Below are 23,376 nucleotides of genomic sequence, written 5' to 3'. Positions count from 1 at the left end.
TTGGTTAATCGTGTTGGTTTTGCGTTAATTTGGGTTATATGGGTTGTGTTGTATTAACACGTGTAATAGTAGGTCGTGTTCATCTTTGAAAGTTTGACATGATTACTTGTATCATATTCGTATAAACCTATATATCCGAATATCCCTACCTCGACACCACACGAATATGACACGAGAATATGATTGGATTGCCAAAGGGTTTAGGCCGATAGGCTGGTATGGTGTATTGGCCTGTATTAGTGTTTTTCTTTTTTTTAATGTTTGATTTGATTTGATTTTTTTTTAATCGGTTCAGAGGGATCAGTTTAAGTCATATCTACCTTTTGAATTCTTTTGAATTATAGTTTGACCCGATACAACCCTGTAAGAATGTATTAAAAGGTCATCGATATGATATGTATTGACTAATACATATTGTATCGATACTTTAAACCTTACTTTTAAATTCAACACCCCTTTAAAGACCAATCATTTTATGTTAATGGGGTGTTAGAACGTATTTTATTGGAGGAGATCCGGATTCGTCTAAAATGCATTTGGTAATGTCTGAACTGTGAATTTATTACCGTTTTCTTTTAGGGATGTAAGAATTAAGATGGCATCTGAACTTTATAGAGTCCGAATCTGCTGCACTTTTTTTTCCTAGGAATGTAATTGGATTAGCTTTAGCAAAATCTAAATTCAATTTGATCATTGAAAATTTGCACCTAAATTCAATATGAAATTTGATTAAATTTGAAGACATTAGATTTGAATTTGAATCCCAATGGATTCGGATTGGATTTGGATTTAATCTAACTTTATTTTAGTTTTTTAAATATAAAAGAAAAATTAAAAAGTTAATTACTTTTCAATTTTTATATATAATATATTACTGTAAATATAACATACTGAATTTATTATGTTTAAATTCGTATGCTAATATAATATATATAATATTTATTTTTAAATTTAAGTATAATTGCATAAATTTATATAATAAAATCAATAAATATTATAATATAATTGAATTTGGATTTTAATCAAATCGGATTGAGTCAAAATCCGAATTCAATATGATCTGATTATTAATTGGATGAGATTGCAAAATCCAAATATGATTTAATTACATAAATACTAGGGCTGTTCACAAATAAATTCAACGACCAACCTGGCCCGACCCAACCCGATTTGGCCGGTTTTCCTTCATCAATGGTCGGTTTCAGGTTGGAAAGATGGGTAAATCGATAATTTGGTTTGGTTTTGGTTTTCACACATGAAAACCATACCGAACTGAGTATGTTCTCACTGAAATATTATATATAATAAATATTATATAGCTGAAATATATGTTTCGGAAATGTATTATATTTAAACCAAAGCAAACCCAAATCGACCTAAACTGACCAGATCGATTTTACTTAATAAAGGGTTGGTTTCGGTTTAATCTTTAGGTTACTCGACCAGGTCGAATCAGTTGAAAAAACTAGTAAATCGACCCAACCTGATCCATGAACAGTCTTAATAAATACATCATTTGAATCTGAGATAATCAAATTGGGTTATGGAATGCTACTCCACACTAAATATAAAGTGCATATGACCCACACTCACTCAATCTCTCACTTGCATTTATGGCTAGTGTGAGAAAAGTGATTGATACCAAACTCAGCTAAACCTTTTTCATAAATACACAAATATGGATCATTAATTCAGATTAGCTGAAAGCAAAGGCTCTGTAGCGGTCTGCGAAACTAATGATAACATCCCATGTCAGTCATAAAAGAAAAAGGTTTAGCTGTTCAGTGGCTGTGGAATCAATTATAAGGTTCTACACTAGTATTAAATACATAGAACCCACATCTTTTACAGTGGAGCCTATAAATTTATTACTGATATGGAATCTCATCATTGTTTCCACAGTCCGCAGAACAATTAAAGCGTTCAGCTAATCCAAATTTGTCATAAAATGCTTGAGGCCTACGATAAAGGTTGAATGGTCATTGGCTGCATGTATTTTATGACTGATGTGAGGTGTTCTTATTATGCCTGTTTGTGGCTGGGCTCATCTTTTGCCAAAACTTGAAAGAATTTGGCCCAGGAATCCCAAGCCCAAAATGGCATAGCATGAAGCCCAGCCTGTGAATAGGTCAAGTTATGATTAATTTCACAGCCCACTGAACAACTATTTTCTTCAGCTAATCCTATCTTTGTGACCATTCATGTAATGGACTGAACATTAGTGCAAGGAAAAAGTACATCAAAACCCAATATATATATATATATATATATATATATATATATGTATGTATGTATGTATGTATGTATGTATGTATATATACAAAATGCATCCCACTTATGGGAGAACAACACTTAGGCTCTGTTTAGTTGCAGTACGAATTTATTTGCACCAGTACAAATGCATAGGAGTGCAAATGTAAAAAATATAAATTCTTGTTAAATTTTGTTTTTTATTTTATTTTATTATGCTGCATGTCTTAATTTACTTCATTTGTATCACAATCAAACAAAATAAGTTAAAATTTAAAACAAAAATAGGTAAAAATTTACACTCAAATCATTTATACTGTCATGATTTTACATAGATCCAAATTTATTTGCATTACAACCAAACACAGCCTTATCAAACACAGACACACACTTGTGGGAGAGCATACACAGAAAATAGTGTGACCCCACAGGGAATCTCAATCTACTACCCCAGCTGCACATCCATCCAGAACCAAGGTTCATGTTTACGAGATTACCAATAAGCTGAATATAAGGTATAAAAGCAACAGGCAGGGGTGCCGACTGCCGAATTAGCATTTTATATTACCTTGGACTTGAATCTTCGGGTCGGGTCCATTCAAATTTTGACCTATCCGCCCAAATTACACCCTATTGACAAGTGGCAACTTTCAAATATCAATAATTAACAAATATTAATGTTTAATAGTAGCTTGATGGGTGTTAAAACTGAAACTAACATAATATATGATATCATCAATAGTTAAAATTGCTAGAAACTAATATATTCATTATGGAGCGTATCATACGTTGAATCATGTCCACAACATGTCCCCATCAACGAGAGCATACAAGTACAAAACATATTCCAGATGTGCGGCTCCAGCACCTTGTGGGTAACCCCAAGAGTCCTCAATAATCACTCTTCTCGCCCATTCATGAACTTGACCTCTTCAAATGATAAAATGATTTATGAAATATGGACCCAGTTGGCTAAAAGGCTAAACGTCTTCTAAGTTCTCAAGGATATAGGCATACTTAAATTCTTTCTTCATTGATCCCAATAAATAAATAAAACATCAATGCATCTTCTCTGATCATGTTCCCCATGGTCATCATCCAAGGGGACCTCTTATAGTCTTATGTCTTATGTCTTATCTATTTATCATTGTTCACCATTAATATACCAGGTGCAATGCAACACAGGTGCCTCTTTATACTGAGTTCACATTAGCACCCCACATGCACATCTCTGCATACATTGACTTGTTATGGGAAGATATTTCTAATACACGGTTGAGATGTGCTATGGGCTACCTATTGGGTGTTCCTCTGTGGGGCGCCCATGCAATTTCCCCTATACTCACAATCATACATCAAGCTTGACCAATCAAGCTATTATGTCCCCTAGCATGAAAATGATAATGAAAGACAACCTTAAAAAGAATTAAAAAAAATCAATTTCATTGAGAGGTCGTTGGCTTCATTAATGGCAGATTTATATTCTCAGAGTATTAGTAGTCCTTAATAATTTTTTTTCCCTTTTTCAAGCCAAAGCTTCTGCCACCTCAACTGAGTTGGATGAAGAAGGTGTTACAGTTTCTCCCTTTAAATTTTCTTTCATTGTGTCGACAAAAGCACATGCTGTGCTTGCTATGTTATTTTATTGCCGAGTGCCCCCATCAATGAACAATGGCCAATGGAGTGAGTGATTGCTGGTAATTTGTCCTTGAGATTTCCATCTTGTGATCAAGGTATTACCGACATCTCTGTGTTTATCAATCAGTTCACTCCCCAACCAAACCTATAATGGTGGGTCCTAATCCTATTTATCTGGGCACGTTGGCACCTCATTTTTATTAATAAAAAATAATAGGAAAATAACTGATATTTGTATATAAATGTAGGGGAAATTGAGCTGTGAAATTTAAAAAGAACAATAAATTATAACCTATACTATTAATGTTTCTAACCGTTACCCTGTGGGTGGTTAAACTGAGCAATCTCTCTCTCTCTGACCATTTAATTAAATATAAACGAACCATATATTCAAGCCTTGGTACCAAAAGTATGGTGGGTTGGTGGCAAAGTACTATAATTGCTTATTAGGCAAAAATCTTGGACCAATTCAACCTAAGGAAGCTATTTCAAGGGAGCATTTTCTATGAATTTTGGATTTTGATTCTATGAATGTGAAGGAAGCATTGGCTGCATTGCAGCCTACTCATTTTCTATGAATTTTGGATTTTGATTCTATGAATGTGAAGGAAGCATTGGCTGCATTGCAGCCTACTTAAAGACCCGTAATTTTTTTATTTTTATTTTTGAGGAAGACCCACCTTTCACTGTCACAAGTCTCATTTCTTACCAATCCAATTTCTAGATTGGGCTGTCCATGGTTTTGTTTGTCCCGAGTCGAATTTGAATCTGATCTGATCAAGGTGATTCAATATGGAACTACCCAATTTGATATTATACAGGGTCAGTTACACGAATCCTGCCATTCCCTTTTGTTTAGAACCATATGGTTGTTAAATTATGGATGTTTAAATTATTTCTTATTAATTCTACAAGTTATTGTCTTTTTGTTTAGTTAACAAATCACCTTTTCAGTTCAATTCGATCCAATAATATTTAAGGTCTGTTTTTTAGACTTTGAGTGGGGAAGTTGGCCAATAGGATTTTGATTCTCATTAAACCAAAAAACTCATGTTCTTTTTTTAAACTTATGTGAAGATCAGAAAAAATTTAAGCACTGTTTAGATAGACTTCTACTTCTGTACTTTTAAAAACATCAAAGCATAAAATACATAAAATACTTTTACTTTGTTATTTTTGCTTTGAAAACCATTTGGGTAAAAAATATGCTTTCCAAAATAGAAGTACCATTTTCTGTTTGGTAAAAGCACATCCGTTTGTACCTCTAGTGACGATTTCCGATGATTTCAGGGTCTGAGACTGATGACAGCAGTCCGATTCTAACAATGGCAAACGGAGGTAGGGTTGAGAGTTTTATAGAAGGGTGGTCATGCCACTCGTTCTCACGAAAACAAAAACACAATTTTGCCAAAAGCACAAAACATAAAAAACTGACTTTATGCTTTTGGGGTTTTTCATACTTATAAATGTATGAAAGCAAAAAGTATAAAGTACATAACACAAATGCTATGTTGTGTTTTTCATACTTTTATACTTTTGGGCAGGTAACATAAAGTACATAACTCACTTACTCCCATCTTTCGGGCAGTTTCCCCTGAAAAAAATTACCAACACTTGGATGAGATAAAAATATCCATTTTAATAATATTTTTTATAGATAAAATGATCTTATTTACCTAGAAAATTAAAAAAAAATAACATAAATAAATACACTTACCCAAATAAACAGAGCCTTACATGAATACTTATACTTACAGTGAATTAATATGTATTTCTTAATAAAGTTGGTTTGAAAATTGCATGTTAACTCAAGAATCCATAGTTGTTTTTAAGTCATTCTCATCTATACATCATAGTCCATTTCATCAAATAATATAATGCATGATATTTGGTATTCAATAGAATCAATCCAAATCGAATGGATAAGATTTGATTGGAATCGAAATATTAACGAATCAAGTTTGGGTCTAGGTGCTTATAATTTGGCCCGACTCATTTGCAGCACTTGGTCTGCTACCCCTGTCCCTGTTCATGCTGGCAATGCATCTTTTAAAGTATGATGGCCATGTGGCTCTGCGTGCATCATTCATTGTAATAATAGAAGGATGGGGGTAGAATAGCTCTTCTTCTCAGATGGAGAATCTTTGCCTAATTTCTCAATTTTGGATGGATGAAGACCCATCCAAGGACCGAAGGTGAAAGACACCCCCTCAAGTCTCAACCCCACTATGTGGATGTGGGTGGAGGTCAGCCCAAGCCCAAAATTATACCAGATGAAGCCCAGTCTATAGTCCAATGGGCCAACACAACAAGCCCAAAAGCCCATCTTCTGAAACGCTTGTTTTTGTATCCTATCTAATCAAGAGATAAAACAATTAACAAGATGTTGGGAAAGATGATGAGTGAGCATGATCAACTAACTCATCAACCATCAATCTCTGTATATAAGTGACAATGGGAAGCTGTGATCATTGAATCGATCAAATATGGGCTAGGCCCATGAGTAGATCTATAGATGGATGAGAGGGGGCTCTATTCCTTATCATGCGTCACATGTACGACACAAGCCACAAAAGGAAACAGATGAAATTGCTGACTAAGTGTTGAAAGCAGAGGCCATGGACTTGGGCATTTTGCCCATCTTCTTGCTTGTCATCATCCCCCACGCCCACCGTCGTCAATTTCTTCCTGTACGAAGAGTTGGGCGTTGAGCTTTCTTGTGCGCCAGCTACCGTGTCCCTTGAGCCCTGCACCACGAAATCTTCATGTGCCTTTGCTTCAATGAGCTGAGGGGGACAGGATAAGAACACATATATGGTTACATGTGCCTGACCAACTTCCATGCCTTGAATTTAAAAAAGGGATAAGGCATTTGGGAGGTCTGAGATAGATCTATTCATGGGCCGGGCTGGGCTGGGTTCGGGCCAGGCTTTCGCTTTGTACTAACAGATTTTTCTAAGGCCTGAGCCCGAGCCTGGCCCAATCATCGGGCCTACAACTTGGGCCCGGGCCCGAAATTTAACGCATATTGTTACTATTGCTGAAGCGGCTGAATAGAAAGAGAAATTATAAAGAAAAAAAATAAAAAAATGTATATATTAAATTATAAATATATTTATTTCAATAAATATTATATTATTTATATATTTTATATAATATATAAAATACATATTATGTATTTTATAAAATATATAATATTGAATCGGGCCAGAGCCGGGGCTGGGCTTTTTTGACAAATCCCGAGCCCGACCGGAGTGCAGGCCGGGCCAGGCCATCGGGCTACCCGGCCCATGAACAGGTCTAGTCTGAGAGCTTTGTCGGCCGTTACATAAGGTTAGGCCCACAATGACCAGGTAGGCCCACCTACCATGATAGTGGACCTAATAGGCCAACTAGAGTGGACCCATGGAACCCATCTGGGTATGAGGTGGTGTTGTGGGTGTTTACCCTTTTCTTTATTTCCCCTTAGCAGACCCACTTGTTAATTAAATGATTAAATGATCTGAGTTGAGTTAATCAACTCGACATGTGACAGAGATGAGTTGGAGTCCCTTCATATGGCGAGTCAATTGTGTGGTCTGTCCTTAGACTTGCCTTGCTTTTGGGTCTAAATGCTCTAGTTTTTAATTAATCAATCAATCATCTCACTCATTTCATTGCCTTGCGCTTCTGTCTCACCAATCCCTTGTATAGAGAATCATTAAATCTTATTTTCTGCAATTATAATAAGGGCTTTAGTTCTGATATCACATATTATCTTAGCCAAGTCAATAAGTTTTTCTTTATTCAAGTCATGGGTGGGCGTAGGACTACCCATCTTTCACAAGTTACAAGTAATCTTGAAAAAATATTGAACTTGAATAATACAATTGATGGATATGGGGGTCTTCTGAAACCTTGTGACTTGTTGAAATAAACAAGTGGATAATAGAGATCATCAGATCAGAAACTGATTTTCTGCTTTTGATATGACATTCATCCACGGTTGTTGCAGAACCCTGATGCAGTAACAAGAGATTGAGATTGAGGGAAGTGCAAAATTTTTGGTTTGGGGATTGTTTGAATGGTGAAGCAACTCCTCACATCAAATTCAGTGTGGTATCAATAATTTACATTATTTTCTTATTGTTTTCAGTTAACCAGTCAAAAGCAACAACCTATCTTGGAAGCTTCACAGCTCACACATAATGCATGTGATTCATTAAATGAAGATCGAAGTAATATACGAGAACAGTTTTGACTTCAAGATTCCAAAGCCTCTTTCCTTGAATCCAAATCAAGCTTTGATCCATTTAGCTTTCAACCATCTTATCACATTCAACGTTGTTTTAGAAAGGGAGAAAAAAATGAAACCTTCACTTCCTCTTTCTCAGTAAAAATCTAACATGAACTCCTCCTTGTTTAATGGCCACACAATCTGAGATGCTTCTTGGAATTCCTTAGGATGTTAATATAGAGACCATGCATTTAATATTTAATGCTTTTGGTGCTCTTAACATACTCTCTTTCTCTTTCTCTCTCTCTCTGTACATGTGTGTGTGAGACAGAAATACACATCTGTGGACCATTATTGTGAGTATTATAATTAGGTACACCTTTTAGGGTTTGATACAATTTGATTGATTATTGAAGCCCACTCATTGATGGGGGTATTGCACATGGTCATTTGGTAGGGAAGAGTCTTGGAAAAGTAGGGTATCTTGTGCCAATCAAAGTGGGCAAATAAGTAATGTTCCTTGGTAAAGACGATTGGGATAAATCAGTTGGTGCTGCCTATTGATGTAAGGCATGTCCCAATGTTATCCATTAGCTTTCTGCATGTGATTATGTAGACTTCATTTAACTCGTAGCTCTTATCTCAACAATCACCATCATACCTTTCCTGTAGGGGTATATTCAGGCCCATACATGCATGTCTGCTGCATGTATATATGCACCCATGTACATGTCCACAGGCATGTATACATGCTTGAAAAGCATATTTCTCAATCATAGAACAGTGGGCATACTTCTAGTTTGATGCATGGAATAATATTTTTTTTTATTTAGGCTATTTGGCACATACAATAATAATGTACTCAATGTTTTCAATGAAAATTAAAAAAAAATGATAACTGATAGAGGAACCCTTTTGTTGTTTAGTTTGTAATGGGGCCTATGTTTCTAAATATATTAGCTGAAGTTTAACCATTTTCATTCCTTTGAACATACATAGAATAAGGCTTCATAAACTTCCCTCTGAAAATTTTCTTACTCATTTTTTTTTCTTTTGGTGGGTTTGGTATGGGGAAAGTAGGAAAATCCTTTTATATTATCTACCTAGCCGATTGAGTAAAATTCCAATATCATTTGAAGTCAACAAGTTCTTTTCTTCGAAAAAAAAAAAGAAAAAGAAAAAATTACAGCCAATCTCTCTCTCTCTCTCTCTCTCTCTCTCTCTCTCTCTCCAAGAGAATTGGTAATATATTTAAATTATTTCATGAATATAGTTCAATAATGATCATTAAATTAATTCCACCCTGTATTTTATCTTTACCTTATACAAAGTTGCTTCTTGATTCCTCAAGGACACATTTGTTCATCCAATTTATTAGTAGAATTGCAACAAAAAATAGTAGTATAGTTATTGATTCCCTTTTTTTTTTTGCCCATTAAGACAAATAGTACATCAAATACTACCTTTTTTTTTGCTACAACATACCACCTTTTGGATTTCCTTTTAAGAATAAACATCGCATTTAAGACTAATATTTGTAATATTTACAATAGATTGTGAACCATAGAAAGATATGAAATGATTTCTATTAAATTTTACAGCTTACTGATATATACACTGTGGCAAAAAAATGTTTTCCAAAATAAATAATTAAAGGGAGGAAAGATATGACCCACATAGCATCAATGGATGACTGTTGAGAGGCAGGCAGTGCTTGACAAGGCTCAGCCATGTGCCTCAGGAATCTCCTGCACCATTCTAATTCCCTGTAATAAAACCTAGATGGTGAAAAGGACAGAAGCCATGAAATAAAGATAAACTATTTATATTAGGAGCTTCTCATGGAAATTCCAATTTGAGTCATTTGACACCAATGCCCTTATTTTTCCTGTCATTTCCCAATATTTCTTTATCAATCTTAATTATTGAATTAAAGATTTTTTTTCCTTAAAATTATTTATTATCTTGTTTGCCAGTTTACTACCACAGCTATGAAACACTAAAAAGATTTATTAGGTGGTGATTTAGGCCCACCCCAAGTTTTTTTAATGGCATGAGACACCCTAACTAACTAACTATGGAATAAATACTTTCTTAAAAGACATATAGATAACTTTCTATATGATAATATGATCTATAGAATCTCTCCTTATAAGTATTTGCTGCCTTACCATGGACCCAATAAGTACCTGTAGTCCTGCACACCATTTATACAGTTGGTGATTTTAGTATTGCGAATTAATAATTTACTATTTGTTTAGGTTCCGTTTGTTTGCAGTGTAAATGGGCTGAGTGTAAATCCTGGTTTATTTTTGTTTCAAATTTGACTTTATTTTGTTGGTATTAGGAAGTGAATCAGGAAGTAAGATGATGTGTCCCTACTTCATATGAAAGAGAATGGAAGTTGGGGTTATTTGCTTGAGAGGAATAAGGCAGGAAGTAAGTTGATATGGTCCCCGCTTTATATGAAGAGAATTAGGTAGAAGGAAAATTGTGCAAAATTTGCAACGATTTTTTTAGAAGCAAAAATTGCATTATTAATTAATGCAAATGAGACAAAAGTGCAAATTTTGCATCAATTAAGAGTGCAAATTATGGTTGCAAACAAATGCTTGCAAAACTTATCCAGTTCAGATTTGCATTGCAAGCAAACAAAGCTTTAATTTCATAGTTTTTTTTTTTTTAAAGAACTAGTTCTTCTCTATCTTCATGTAAAGTTGTCAAGTAAAGACTCAAGAGGCACTGCATCAACAGCCAGTGACAATGAGGACGGGGAAGTGAGGAGTACCAAAAAGCGGGACAAAACGTCTTTTCAATCAAGAATGCTAATGGGCTTAGTGCAAATTTTGGCTTACTTCCTGACCCGTTTGTTTGGGGTGAGGAGAAATTGGTCAATGGAAAAGTTGACAATATTCTTTTACTATTAAAGTGTGCATCTCATAGAAACAAAACTTAAATGTTTTTGGGAACTTATCTATGAAAGTTTTATCCACCTAAAAAGTGGATTATTACTTACCCGTGGAGGGGGGAATTGACCAAATTGTGTAAGGCTAAAATATTTTTACAAAAAAAATTAGAAGAATCTTTTAAGAAATTTACTCATCACTTACCCATCTGGTAAAAGAACATGAATAAATGTATTTACTTGATTAAAATTTTCTCAGGTAAGTAATTTAACTTACTGCCAAATAAACAAGCCTTATTTTCATGTTTTACTTTGTTTATTTGTTTGGGATGAGTGAAAATAGAAAGCAAAAAAGAGAAGTGATCTCCACATCATGGGAGATAAAATGAAGGTAAGTGTAAGGTCGTTATTTTGGAAAGAATAAAATTGTACCTTGCAAGTAAAATGATGTGGTCCCCATTTTGTATGAGAGAGAATGAAGTTGAGGATAAGGTGGTGCAGTTTTTGCATAATTTCTTGGAAAGCAAATTCTGCACATTTAATGAATCCAAATAAGACAAAGGTGCAAAGTTTTACATCGGATAGAGGTATGAATCATGTAACTCTGCAGCTCTGAACCCAGTGCAGTGCAAATTTACACCTAGTATGGATTTACACTACAAACAAATGGAGCAATGATAAACAAGGGGTGGATCTATGTTTGACATACATGAAGACTAACAATGGCATTAAGGGAATTTCAGAAAATTGCTTCAGTTACAGCACAATAGGTGACAAACTAGACGGTAATAATATTTTTCTTGCCAGAAATGTGCTGATTCTCCAAGGAACCACCATCCTGCACTCTGAAACTTTGCATCTTTTGTACACTTTTGGAAACTTCGCAACTCAGAAACACCAGTTGCGTGAGCAGGGGGGTGCCTTGCATTCAGTGTCATTCTGTCACCTTCCCTCAAAGCCCCTTCCAGTTCCAGGTAACACTCTCAAAGCATTGGAGTTGTAGTTGGACCGCATTATAGCTCCAGTACCATCAACATGAAGCTGAAGGGTGCACAGTTGCAACCAGAAAGAATAAACCATAAAAACTTTACAAGTACATATAGCTCTCTTCCTTCCTTTTTCTTTTCCTTTCTTTTTCATGGATTGCTAGCTAATAAACAGCAGTGTGACAGGTTTGCAAATTTTTTAAATGCTTAATAAAGATTCCCCAAAAAATATCAATACAAAACAAAGTAGTTTAGCTAAAAAAATATATAATAATGCTAACTCTATCAAGAAAAAAAACAAATTTCAGCTAGTCCACCCGGCAGTGCCATCTCTATGAGCAATTTAGGGAATGAGTTTTGGAATGATCTGATGTCAAGCTCAATAAAAAACATGATTTAGTATTGTGAGGATCCTTCAACCTTGAAAAGAACAATCAAGGGGAATCCATTAAGGAGATGTGTTAGACAGAATCTGAAAATAATCAAATGATCACTACCATGAATCTATGGTTAAAGCCATTCAATTTCAACCCACCAAAAAAAAAATATATATATATATATATAGTGGTCCCAACTCCCAACCCCTTTATGCAGCAACACTCCAGAAGTTCAAAACTGTATCACAAGTTTACACCAACTCAATATTCTTACCAAACTGAAAAGGTTCACAGTTCACACATAAAAACAGAAGGAAAAAAAATAAAAATAGAACCAAATAATAAAATGAGACATACACTCCAACACATTAGCCATTACATTACAGTACAATTTTCTGGCATTGATTCTTGTTTTTTTGCCTTGTAGTCAAGCTTGAGATTCTACTGCAGAGAGGGTTTGGGTAATTTTCTTCTAGCCACTGTAGAGAGAAAGGGGATGTGGACTCTCAGGCTTTCCAGAACAAAAATCCACTCAAGGCTCTCATATTTCTGACAGACAGCACAATAGCACATGCCATGCAGACAAGTTCAGAGTCTTCAGACCCACCCACATTATCAACCCACATGGAAGTGTGAGAAAGAGACCAAAGCAGATCTGACCCACCCACACATCTCCCTCTTCAATTTACAACTCATTAAGCGCGCGCCCGCGTTCTCTGTCTCTCTCGTTGGAATATTTCTCACCGCCCTCTCCGTGCATAGCAGGTCATAATTAGAATTAAAATTTTGCCAGCTCTCTCTCTCAGTCTATCTCACCTCACTCTCACCAGATTCATTTACACATTAACCCATGCAATGAATCATCCTATCTCCTCCATTGCAGATTGCCTCTCTTTAAGAGAGCCAAAAGACAACAGACCACAGCATCTTCTGTTTTATGGCAGAGGATAGGTACCCAGAAAAACATCTCTTCTTGGGTTTGCAGAGTTCTCTCTGCACCTCACGTTGATGGTCGTTTTGAGCATAGATAGTGTTCAGAGGGCTAACTGTGGGCATTGGGTCCATTCATTTTCTTTTCTTTTTTTTTTTTTTTCTTTCTCCACCAGTTCTGGGTTCTTCTTGTGTGGTGGTTGCTACACAAGACATTGTCTGGCACGTTCTGTGAAACCCAATAAGGCTTCCCTTTTATCGTACTCGTGGAATGATATCTGAGAATACCGAAGCGTTTTGGGGTATCGGGTCCCTTTCCTTTCTTACCTTTAATTTAATTTAATATTCTTTCTTCCTCCATCCTCTCCGGTTGTTATTGATGAAGATTATGTCTTGGGTAGTCTTATGAAATCCAAGAAAAGGACCATACACATGAATCTAGAACTAGAAGGAAAGCTCTCTGGCTTTTGGGTTTTGATTGCAGATGGGATATTTGCTCGGTTGGAGATGTGAAGAAATCTAATTTAGTATTCCTGAAATGTATTCAAGAAAAAAATTGTTTGGTGCATGAAGAGGAACTAATTTGATATTAACCAGTTTTCTGAGACTCGGAGCGTGTTTTGGGAGAGTCAGCATTTGGCATTTCATTTGATTAGTAGGGGGTATTTCAAATTTCTGAGGATTTTCACTGTCTGGAAAGAAAAAAGACTAGTGTTCCAGTCTTCTGCAAAATTTTGCCGGGGGGGTGGGGGGGGGGGAGGGAAGGAAAGAAGAGATAGCTGGTTAGTGCTTGTTTTTTACCCTCGGCGACCCATTACTGGAGTTTGGGTTTCAGGGGTATAAAAAGCCTCTTAGGTGTCCAAACCGTGAAACCTCCATTGAGGGAATCTCTTTGGTTTTCCATTGATTCTGCACAGAAAAATCCAAGCTTCTCTTATTCCAAGAAATTTTCGAGCCAAAAACCAATTTCAAATTTGCGGTAGGCACTTGGGTTGTGTTTGTTTGGAAGTGGAGAGTCTGGAGACTTGAAGTCACTGGCTTGAAAGGACAGTGTATGATAGAGATACAGAAGGTTTAAACGTTAATTTAGTAGTTGAAGAGAGCAAATTTGTGGAGATGTCTGCCAAGATTTTACATGCCCTAACAGATGACAACCCAGATCTGCAGAAGCAAATAGGATGCATGACTGGGATCTTTCAGCTCTTTGACCGCCACCATATCCTCACCGGCAGGCGCATCACTGGCCACAGCCACAAGAGGCTTCCTCCAGGTACCCTTTCACTAATTTTCTTTTTGATTTTTTATCTATTTGTATCAATTATTTGCTTCCTTCTGCTCCATAGTTTCATGGAGAATTATATTTTGTGTCTATACGTGTTCTTTCAATGGTTTGAGTCCCTACATGGTGTTCATTTTTCCTCTTTTCTCAACCGATCTTCTATTTGATTAGAACCCCTCTCTCTCAAAAAATAAATAAATAAATAAAAGGGACAAACAAAGAGCGGAAAAAAAAGAAGAAACAAAATAGAAGCATGGTGTTTTTTATCTATTTGTATCAATTATTTGCTTCCTTCTGCTCCATAGTTTCATGGAGAATTATATTTTGTCTACGTGTTCTTTCAATGGTTTGAGTCCCTACATGGTGTTCATTTTTCCTCTTTTCTCAACCGATCTTCTATTTGATTAGAACCCCTCTCTCTCAAAAAATAAATAAATAAATAAAAGGGACAAACAAAGAGCGGAAAAAAAAGAAGAAACAAAATAGAAGCATCTTTGTTTTTTATCCACCATTGCCCTTTATTTTAACTACTTTGCTTATTAATCAAACTTCTATCCATTATCTGCGAGCCACTGTCTGGACATTGTTCTTGATTCTATAATTGGTTGATGGTAATATAATCCGAAACATATACTGCCCAGAAAATGCTTTTCATAAATAAGCATGTCTGGAATCCTTGCAGAGTCTGCTCCATACTGGCTGTCATGCCCTCAGTAGGGGTTGAAATTGTGACTTCATCATTTATTTGTTGAGTTTGCATGCTTTGGGATGTATGTTTACTGGTATCTCTACTTCCAATTTTAATGCTTCTTTTCCTCTATAGGTAATTCCCACATCAACAGTGGAAGCCTTGGGGTTGAGCCTAATAATGAACGTTATCTACATACACACACAGTAAGAACTCTAAAATTCCACTATCCACCATGCTTTTTTTTTTTTTTTTTTTCTAATATCTGTGGTTCTATGGCTAAGATATAAAACTATGATAAAATGCAATTGCAGGAAAAGAATTCCAACAAGAATGTGAATGAGAACCAAAGAGTGTCAGTGGAATCGTCCAGGACTTCATTTTCATCATCATCTTGCTCATCTTCTTTCTCATCTCTTGATTGTAACAGAACTCAAGCAGAACTCCCTCCCTTTGACCGAGCTATTTTTCCACAAACACCTCAGAGAGACCTAACTATGGTCGAACCAAATGCTTCTCCACAACTGCGGAGGCAATCTCTTGATTTCCGTGATGTGGTCAAGGACTCAATCTATAGAGAACATCGTAGTTTATCAGTTAAAACTACAACCAAAGAGGGGACGGGGAGCCACACTGCAAAGTACATAGATTCACCAAGGCCTCTGCAGTTGTCCAAATCGGTGAATGAATCTTATGGGCTGGGGACCAATGCAAAGTCAAAGATACCTGTTGACCTCAATGAATCACTCAGAGTTCTTGCTAAACTTCAAGAAGCTCCTTGGTATTTCAATGAAGCTAAAGAACCCCCAAGATCATCATTTGAAGCAAAAGAAGGTTCTTTGTTTTCAGTACCCAAAGATGCTCCTCGGTTCTCTTACGATGGGCGGGAGATACCAAATCCATCTTTTGAATCACGCGATGTCTTCAAATCCACTACAAAGCTTAGGGACCTCCCAAGGCTGTCATTGGATAGCAGGGAAGGTTCCATGAGGAGCTCCAACTCTGCCACAAAGTCAAATTCAATTCTGAAGGATTTGCAGAAGGGTGGTGACAACTCTAATGATAAAATCACAAACTCACATAAAGAATTAGGAACTTACAAACGACCGCCTAGTGTTGTGGCAAAATTGATGGGGTTGGAAGCATTGCCTAATTCTATCCCAGGTTCTGAGCAACAGATGACTTCGATCAAAACATACTCAGGTGAAGATCTTGATTCCTTCTCGAGATCATCAAAAACAGCTGACGAAAGTAAGCCAAATCGACTTTCTGGTTCCCCCAGGAGCTCCATAAAGGACCCCACCTCACCACGGTTGAAAAACCATAATTCAGTTAAAAAATCAGTTTCAAATTCAAGGCTTCCAATTGAACCAGCTCCATGGAGACAGCCAGATGGGGGTCGTAGGCTTCAAAATTCAGCATTCAAGAACTGGGATGCCCATGCCAGGCCACCAAACTCCTCCCCTTCTGTGTATGGTGAGATTGAGAAAAGGTTGAAAGAGCTCGAATTTAAACAGTCAAATAAGGATCTCAGAGCACTTAAACAGATACTAGAAGCAATGCAGGCAAAAGTATTCCAAGAGAACAAAAAAGAAGATCAAATTTACAACTTCATCTCTCAGGTAAACTATAACAGCCCAAACTTCACCAGTTTTGATGAGAACATGAGATTGGCAAACAGGAGAGACCAACAGAATACCCGTCCTATTTCTACCACAGTCAAGGGAATTCGTCCTCCAAAGATTTTTGAATCCCCAATTGTCATCATGAAACCAGCAAAACTCATAAATAAATCTGGGATTCCTGCTTCATCAGTAATTCCAATTGATGGTTCACCAGGTCTGCGTAGGAATGGTGACTGTTTTGATAGAAGGGGCACCGTTAACAGCCGGATGTCCAAGGACCTGACTCCTAAACAGAACCTCAGAGAAAATGGCAATCGGACTCTCAGTTCAATGGATAAGAAAACTAATGGTAGAAATCCAAGATCAACAGAGATATCAACCAAGCCATTGCAGCTTCTCAAAGAAAATACTGAAACCTCTGGAAAGAACTCGGGAACTGTTAGCCCAAGGTTACAACAGAAGAGGCTTGTGGTGGAGAAACGATCTGCCCGTCCCCCAGTCCCTTCTTCAGATGCAACCAGATCCAGAAAACAATCAGTCAAGCAACCAACAGAATCAGGCTCACCTGGTGGAAAGCTCAGACCAAGGACTCCCAACTTGCAGCATGGTGATCAACTGAGTGACATCAGTAGTGAAACAAGATATTTGAGTCATCAAGGGGACGAAAATTCTCAGCAATCAGATAGCAATGTTAGCTTGTCTTCGCAGATGGATATAGAATTCACCAGTGCTGACCCATCTGCTGAGATCAATTGTGCTTCCTTTTCACAAGGTAGCCAGAGTCCTTCCAGGAGGATTGCCAAAAGCTCACTTTCTAGTTTAAAACAGAAGGTAAGTGTGATTGATTTTATTCAGACAGTTGAATTTATTAATTTTCTGGTTAATGTGTTCATGTTCTGTCCTTCAGAAATCATCAACAAGGGTAAGGGAAGATGGGCCATTGGCAGAGCTTGCGACAGTGGCCCCAGAACAACCAAGTCCTGTCTCGGTTCTTGATGCCTCATTCTACAGAGATGATTTGCCATCTCCTTTGAAGAAGATATCAATTACAGGTAAAGCTTTACTTTGTGAAGTTGCTACAAATCCAAATGAGAACTACAAATCAACATTTTGATTTGTGTTTTAAATGTTTATTTGCATGTCTAGATGCATGCATGCATTCGGATAAATCTTTTTTCTTTTCAGCTTGTGGAAATTACAGGATATTCAAAAAATTGAGAAAATTCCATTTTTAGTATGTACGGAAATGAAAGTCTCTAGTTGACGGTGTGATTAATTATTAGAGTATGTGCATGTCTTGGTCAATATGTTGTTCGTCTAACCATTCAGTACATATATCTCGTGTATCTGATATATGTGCAACTAGTAGACGGAATCTTTGATTACTTATGTTTGATCACAGGCATGATCACCCATTAATGTGTGCTATAACTCCCTCAAGCGGGAAAACAGAGTGGATCAACTTGCATTCACATGGGTTAAGTGTTGAAAAACACTTTGCCACATTCTTACCTGATTCTTAATCCAGTCTGTGTTTTCCAACCTGAAGAGAGATGCTGTGTGCATTTGGTGTTATTGCTGCACTTCTCACACAATGGTGAAGATAGCAGGTGGATCAATCATACATAAGATATATGGTAGAACTTTAAGTGGCTCTAGGAAACACTATATGGTGGAACTTTGAGCATGCTTCACAGTTAAACTTTGATATTTAGCTCACCTATAGGCGTAGTGGATCAATCATACATAAGATATAAACAGATGAGTACCAATAATATCTAATGTAACACCTCTAACCAAAAGGTAATCTTTTTTGTACTACAATTTGTGCCCATGCTTTTATTACAAGATGCATGACTTCTCTGACTTGTCAAAAATTTACGAATTTCTTTTCCCACAGATGATGAGACACGAAATTCTGAAGGCAGTCCTGGAGAGGACAAGCTGAGGCCACTTCCACTCCCATCTGAAAATGCACTGTGCAATCACAGCTCAGAGGTGAATTGGAAGAAATTGGAAAGCATTGAGCACCTTGTTCAGAAGCTCAGACAACTAAGCTCAAATCACAATGATGCCCCAACAAATTACATTGCATCGCTTTGTGATAATGCAAATCCAGACCACAGATACATCTCTGAGATATTGTTAGCATCCGGTCTCCTACTTAAAGATCTTAGCTCTGGCTTGACAACTTTTCAGTTCCACCCGTCAGGCCACCCAATCAATCCTGACTTGTTCTTTGTCCTGGAACAAACCAAGGGAAGCAGTGGACATGCAACAGATGAACACAACTTCGAAAAGTCTGGAAGATCCAAAGCTGATAGAGGGAAGCTCCACCGGAAGCTCATATTTGATGCTGTGAATGAGATACTTGTGAAGAAGTTGCCCTTGCTAGGTGGTCCATCTGAACCTTGGTGCCGAGATAATAAGCTGGCTAGGAGGAACCTGAATGCACAACTTCTGAGGGAGCTTTGTTCCGAGGTGGAACAGTTCCAAACTAACAACTCAGTCAGCAGGTTTGATGACGATGAGGATGGTCTGAAAAATATTTTGTGGGAGGATGTGATGCGTCGATCAGACAACTGGACAGATATTCATAGTGACGTTTCAGGGGTGGCCTTGGATGTCGAGAGGTTGATATTTAAGGACTTAATTGATGAAATAGTGAGTGGCAGAGCTGCCAGTCTGCGAGCCAAGACAACCAGGAGGTGCAGGCAACTGTTTGTGAACTAAATCCTTTTTTTTTTTAACTCTCTTTTGTTCTTTGCCTTTTCGTTTATGATATTATTCTTTTTTTTCTTTTTTTTTTTTGGGGGGGGGGGGCAGAAATATAATAATAATGATAGTAATAATAATAATGATAATAAGCCTGTAAAGAAAGAAAGAGGTCTTATTTCAGTGTTTTGTAAAATATACAAGTTACGCTCAATAGTTCAATACATAAGGAACCAAGTTGTAGGCTACTGTTGCTCCTCTTTTGGATCGTTCTCCAGTGTTTCTTAGTTCATGATTTTCAACTTCCACCATTACATATATAATTCCCAGTGGCCAGTGCTGTTACTTTACATTTCTTTAACCCTTTGCAGTGAGTGTCCTCTGTATCATTCCCGCCCAAGGAACAGCAACTTAAACCTGGTGAACGTGATGGGTTAACCTACAAAATTACAGTCAAACTTGTACGTAGAAAGTAGAAAAAGCAGGTAATGGCGTCCTTGGTGAAGTTAAAATCCGGGTTCCACTTCCACCCCTTCCAGGACCCCAGGATATTAATTCGGTAAAAATAGACAACTAGACAACTGGTACCTGAGAAGTCATGGCTGATGACTGTTCCAAAAGAAGAAAAAAAATCACGTAAACTGGGCCACTCCTGTCTCCAGACTTGAAGACAATGTATAACTGATTATTTAAGCACGCTCAGTTCCAAGTTGTTGCACTTTTTTCAGATTATTTGCTAAGAGTTAAGACCACCACATCATCCACTCCAGTTTTTCTGTCGGGAATGAAAGTTTATTTCTCGACATGACTTTCTTCATTAATCGGCCAAGCCAGCTAAGGCGTTTAGGTTCCAGTATAGATGGTTGGATACAGAGATCCTTGGATATCCATAATTCTGGCAGCCGGCCGTCGTTTTCACGAAAAACGACCCGTCCACTGAATTGTATTTGCCAAATGCTAGCAACCACTGCCGACCCAAAAAACGTAGTATTCAACGACTAACGATTCACAGGAAAGCTCCAACTAAAACAGACTTCCTCAGCCGTATTTCCTCAATCATCCAGGTCCGGAAGGGCTTAACTTCAATCTCTTGTTGTAACTTAACAACCGTTGAGGTAATCCCACCATTCGAGTGGTGGAATATGAGCACAAACACAAGCTGTATTTTGATTAGATTATGGGTAAACACCAGGACTTGTTTGCCTTCAACCTTTCTATCTGACTGGATACCTTGACTCCACTTGGCCTTTGTTCCAGGGTGACAGTGGAAACCAACTTGTAGTCGACTAGATGCAACACTTTCGTCCTCTGTAAGGCTTAGGCTCGTTGTTCACTTGTTTGGAACCAAAACCTAGCAGGGCATTTGAAGCGATCCGCGAAAAGGAAAAAAAAATTGTGCAGCATTTGTATAACCAATGAAATCAATGGGTAGTGCCATTATAAATTCACTAAAAATCACAACCAGTCAAAAAAGTAAAAAAAAAAAATCCAAATTATAGATGGACTTTATCTAAATAGTTGGGCATAACTTTTAGCAAACAATCAAGAGCAACACAAGTACCATCTGATATGAACTTTACCGCGGTGTTACATTCTTCTGTTTTTACTGCTAGATTCTTAACTACCAAACATAAGTCGAAGGTACCAATTTGCCCTATCTCTATCCTAAACATTTCTATCCAATTGGACCCTCTCGAGCCCAACTAAAGAGTACATCTAGGAAGCAGGTTCCCCAAAAAATTACCATTTCATAAAAAGCAACAAGGTAGAGTAAAATACATGGTCGCAGAAGTATAACACAAAGAATAGACAAATCTAACAAGACTCAGAGCAACACATGTACACGCCTGAGAATAGGCTATTTTTTTGACTTGCAAATCCAAGATTAACAGGAAGAATAGCCTTGCTTATCTATGGTAAACATGGTTATAGACACAGCGCTGATAACTGAATCATACATACTATGGTGTCAAGATTCTTCCTAATATAATACAACAAGATGGTAATGAATGTTCGACACATTTAGGGTCCATTTGGTTCACAGGAAAAGGGATCTGGAATCGGAATAGGCATCCAACTGTTTGGTTGGGCGGAATCAGAATCTGATTCCCATTCCTGGTGACAAAATCTGAAAGAGAAGAGAAAAAGAAGCAACTTGAGACATGGTACCCAGAGCCAGAAAGGGGAAGGAAACTTCTATATATCATCATACAACTAATATGAACATACTTACAAATGGAAACCAAGACATGACTTCGAGGAAGCTCTGCTTGGATTTATCAAAACTAACACAAAGATCTTAAGCTAAGACCAGCTTAATTTGCTCAAAAGACATTGAATCAGACCAAAAAAAATGACCTAACTCAAAATATAGCACTAATGAGCTATCATAACCTTGAGATCATAAACTCAAACCCCACTGGTCCACTCCCAAAAATGAATTAGAGAGGTCCTAAGTGCCACGATGCCATACTTGATATAAAACACACTTGAGGCAAAGTCGAAGGACAAGAAAAGAATAATGTGTTCTAAGCTCACCGTCTGACCTAGTTGTATTGGTGCGTTCTAGGTTTTTCTATCATCACATTTTGTAAAAGAAAAAAACGTTTTAATGCACCTTAATAGAAAATAACTTCTGTTACAAGTTGAAAGGCCTAGAAGAGCTAGAAGCGGACCAAAAAGAACACGAGTTGAAGGGAAAGCATAGCTATAAACAAAATAGGGTATGAGGCATAAAAAAGCAGAAAGACCAATGGTGGGATTCTGGGATTCGAGAAACCTCAACACCCCCCCCCTGACCCAAAAGATCAGAAAGACCAATCAACAAAGAGACTACCCCTCTTATGTAGTAAATGAAAGAGAAAAATAGAGCAATAAACCCAATGATAACTAATTCAGGAGCCCGTACCACCTCCCCTCCCAAAAGAAATTCCCACCTACCACTCTGGCAAAGCTGTATGCTAGAATTGGCTGAACTATTTTGTACCAGAATTGGCTTATACATGCATCCAAAGGAATGAAGCATTTGCTCTGGAAACCAAAAGAATATAGGCTCCCTAATCATGTGATACAAGTCCAAAGGTCCATGCCACCATAGCTCACCCACCCAAATCACCACCTAACGAATCCTTAACCCCACGTATAATAACCAAGATAATCTTTGACAAACTAGAGCATCACATTGGGTGCTCACTAGATGAATTTAAAGGGGTTGGAAGGCAGTAGCTGGTTTTGCTTCTTGCAGTGGTAATGGCTTGGTTGGTTCCTGCAGAAGGAAAAGACAGAACTTATCAATCTTAACATCAAACTAATAAATGGGCCAATAACAACTCACTGCCAAAGACAATAGAACCCTCACAGAAGTCATTTTAGCCACTAGAGAGATCTCTAGGTAATCTATCCTAGATACTTGGGTATAACCCTTGGCAGCAAGTTGAGCCTTATATCTCTCAATTGTCCCATCAATATAGTACTTGATGGTGTAAACCCACTTATAACAAACAAGCTCTTTCCCAGCAGACAAGTCAACAATGTCTCAAATATTGTTCTTATAAAGTGCTTCTATATCAGTTGTCATAGCATCCCTCCACTCTAGTATGGCTAAGGCTTCGATTACACCATTAGGAATGAGTTGAGAAGAAACAGAAGCTAGAAAAGAATAGTAGGAAGGGGACAAGTTGAAAGAAAGGTGTTTGGAAATGCAATGAGTTGTACATTTGCTCTTACCTTTCCTCATAACAATGGGTGTCAAGGTCTAGGAAAGAAGA

At 37.3% G+C, this 23,376-nt stretch overlaps 2 protein-coding genes and 1 pseudogene across 7 annotated transcripts in view; 1 reads left to right on the top strand and 2 right to left on the bottom strand.

Moving 5' to 3' along the window:
• Positions 1-9,609: 9,609 nt before the first annotated feature.
• The window catches only part of CDC48B (cell division cycle 48B), a 70,946-nt gene continuing 57,179 nt past the window's right edge, over positions 9,610-23,376 (bottom strand). The window contains exons 12-13 of one of the 5 annotated variants that reach the window (XM_088984315.1): positions 11,442-11,539; positions 9,610-9,870 (exon numbers count right to left, since the gene is read on the bottom strand). In XM_088984315.1, the coding sequence (XP_088840441.1) occupies positions 9,693-9,870; positions 11,442-11,539 (276 nt within the window). In that variant the 3' untranslated portion in view covers positions 9,610-9,692. Of the gene's footprint in view, positions 9,871-11,441; positions 11,540-11,866; positions 12,051-19,678; positions 20,961-21,337; positions 21,738-23,376 lie in introns of those variants that run through there. The other 4 variants (XM_088984316.1, XM_088984318.1, XM_088984319.1 and 1 more) reach the window with 4 other exon arrangements.
• LOC148854504 (protein LONGIFOLIA 1-like) lies at positions 13,104-19,857 on the top strand. The gene is made up of 5 exons (XM_088984312.1): positions 13,104-14,572; positions 15,405-15,475; positions 15,584-17,725; positions 17,802-17,946; positions 18,795-19,857. The coding sequence occupies exons 1-5, from the start codon at positions 14,419-14,421 to the stop codon at positions 19,625-19,627; spliced, it is 3,345 nt and encodes a 1,114-aa protein (XP_088840438.1). The 5' UTR covers positions 13,104-14,418; the 3' UTR covers positions 19,628-19,857.
• LOC148854503 (transcription initiation factor TFIID subunit 8 pseudogene) overlaps positions 19,679-23,376 on the bottom strand; it is a 24,594-nt pseudogene continuing 20,896 nt past the window's right edge. Inside the window, exon 2 of the transcript XR_016112868.1 lies at positions 19,679-20,026. The product of XR_016112868.1 is annotated as a transcription initiation factor TFIID subunit 8 pseudogene (transcript). The remainder of the gene's footprint in view (positions 20,027-23,376) is intronic.

The sequence above is a fragment of the Nelumbo lutea genome, chromosome 4, assembly GCF_056320005.1.
Source record: "Nelumbo lutea isolate HS-2025 chromosome 4, American lotus-T2T, whole genome shotgun sequence".
Taxonomy (NCBI): Eukaryota; Viridiplantae; Streptophyta; class Magnoliopsida; order Proteales; family Nelumbonaceae; genus Nelumbo; species Nelumbo lutea.
Note: the sequence above shows the minus strand (reverse complement) of the source record. Positions and strands in the feature narration are given on the sequence as shown.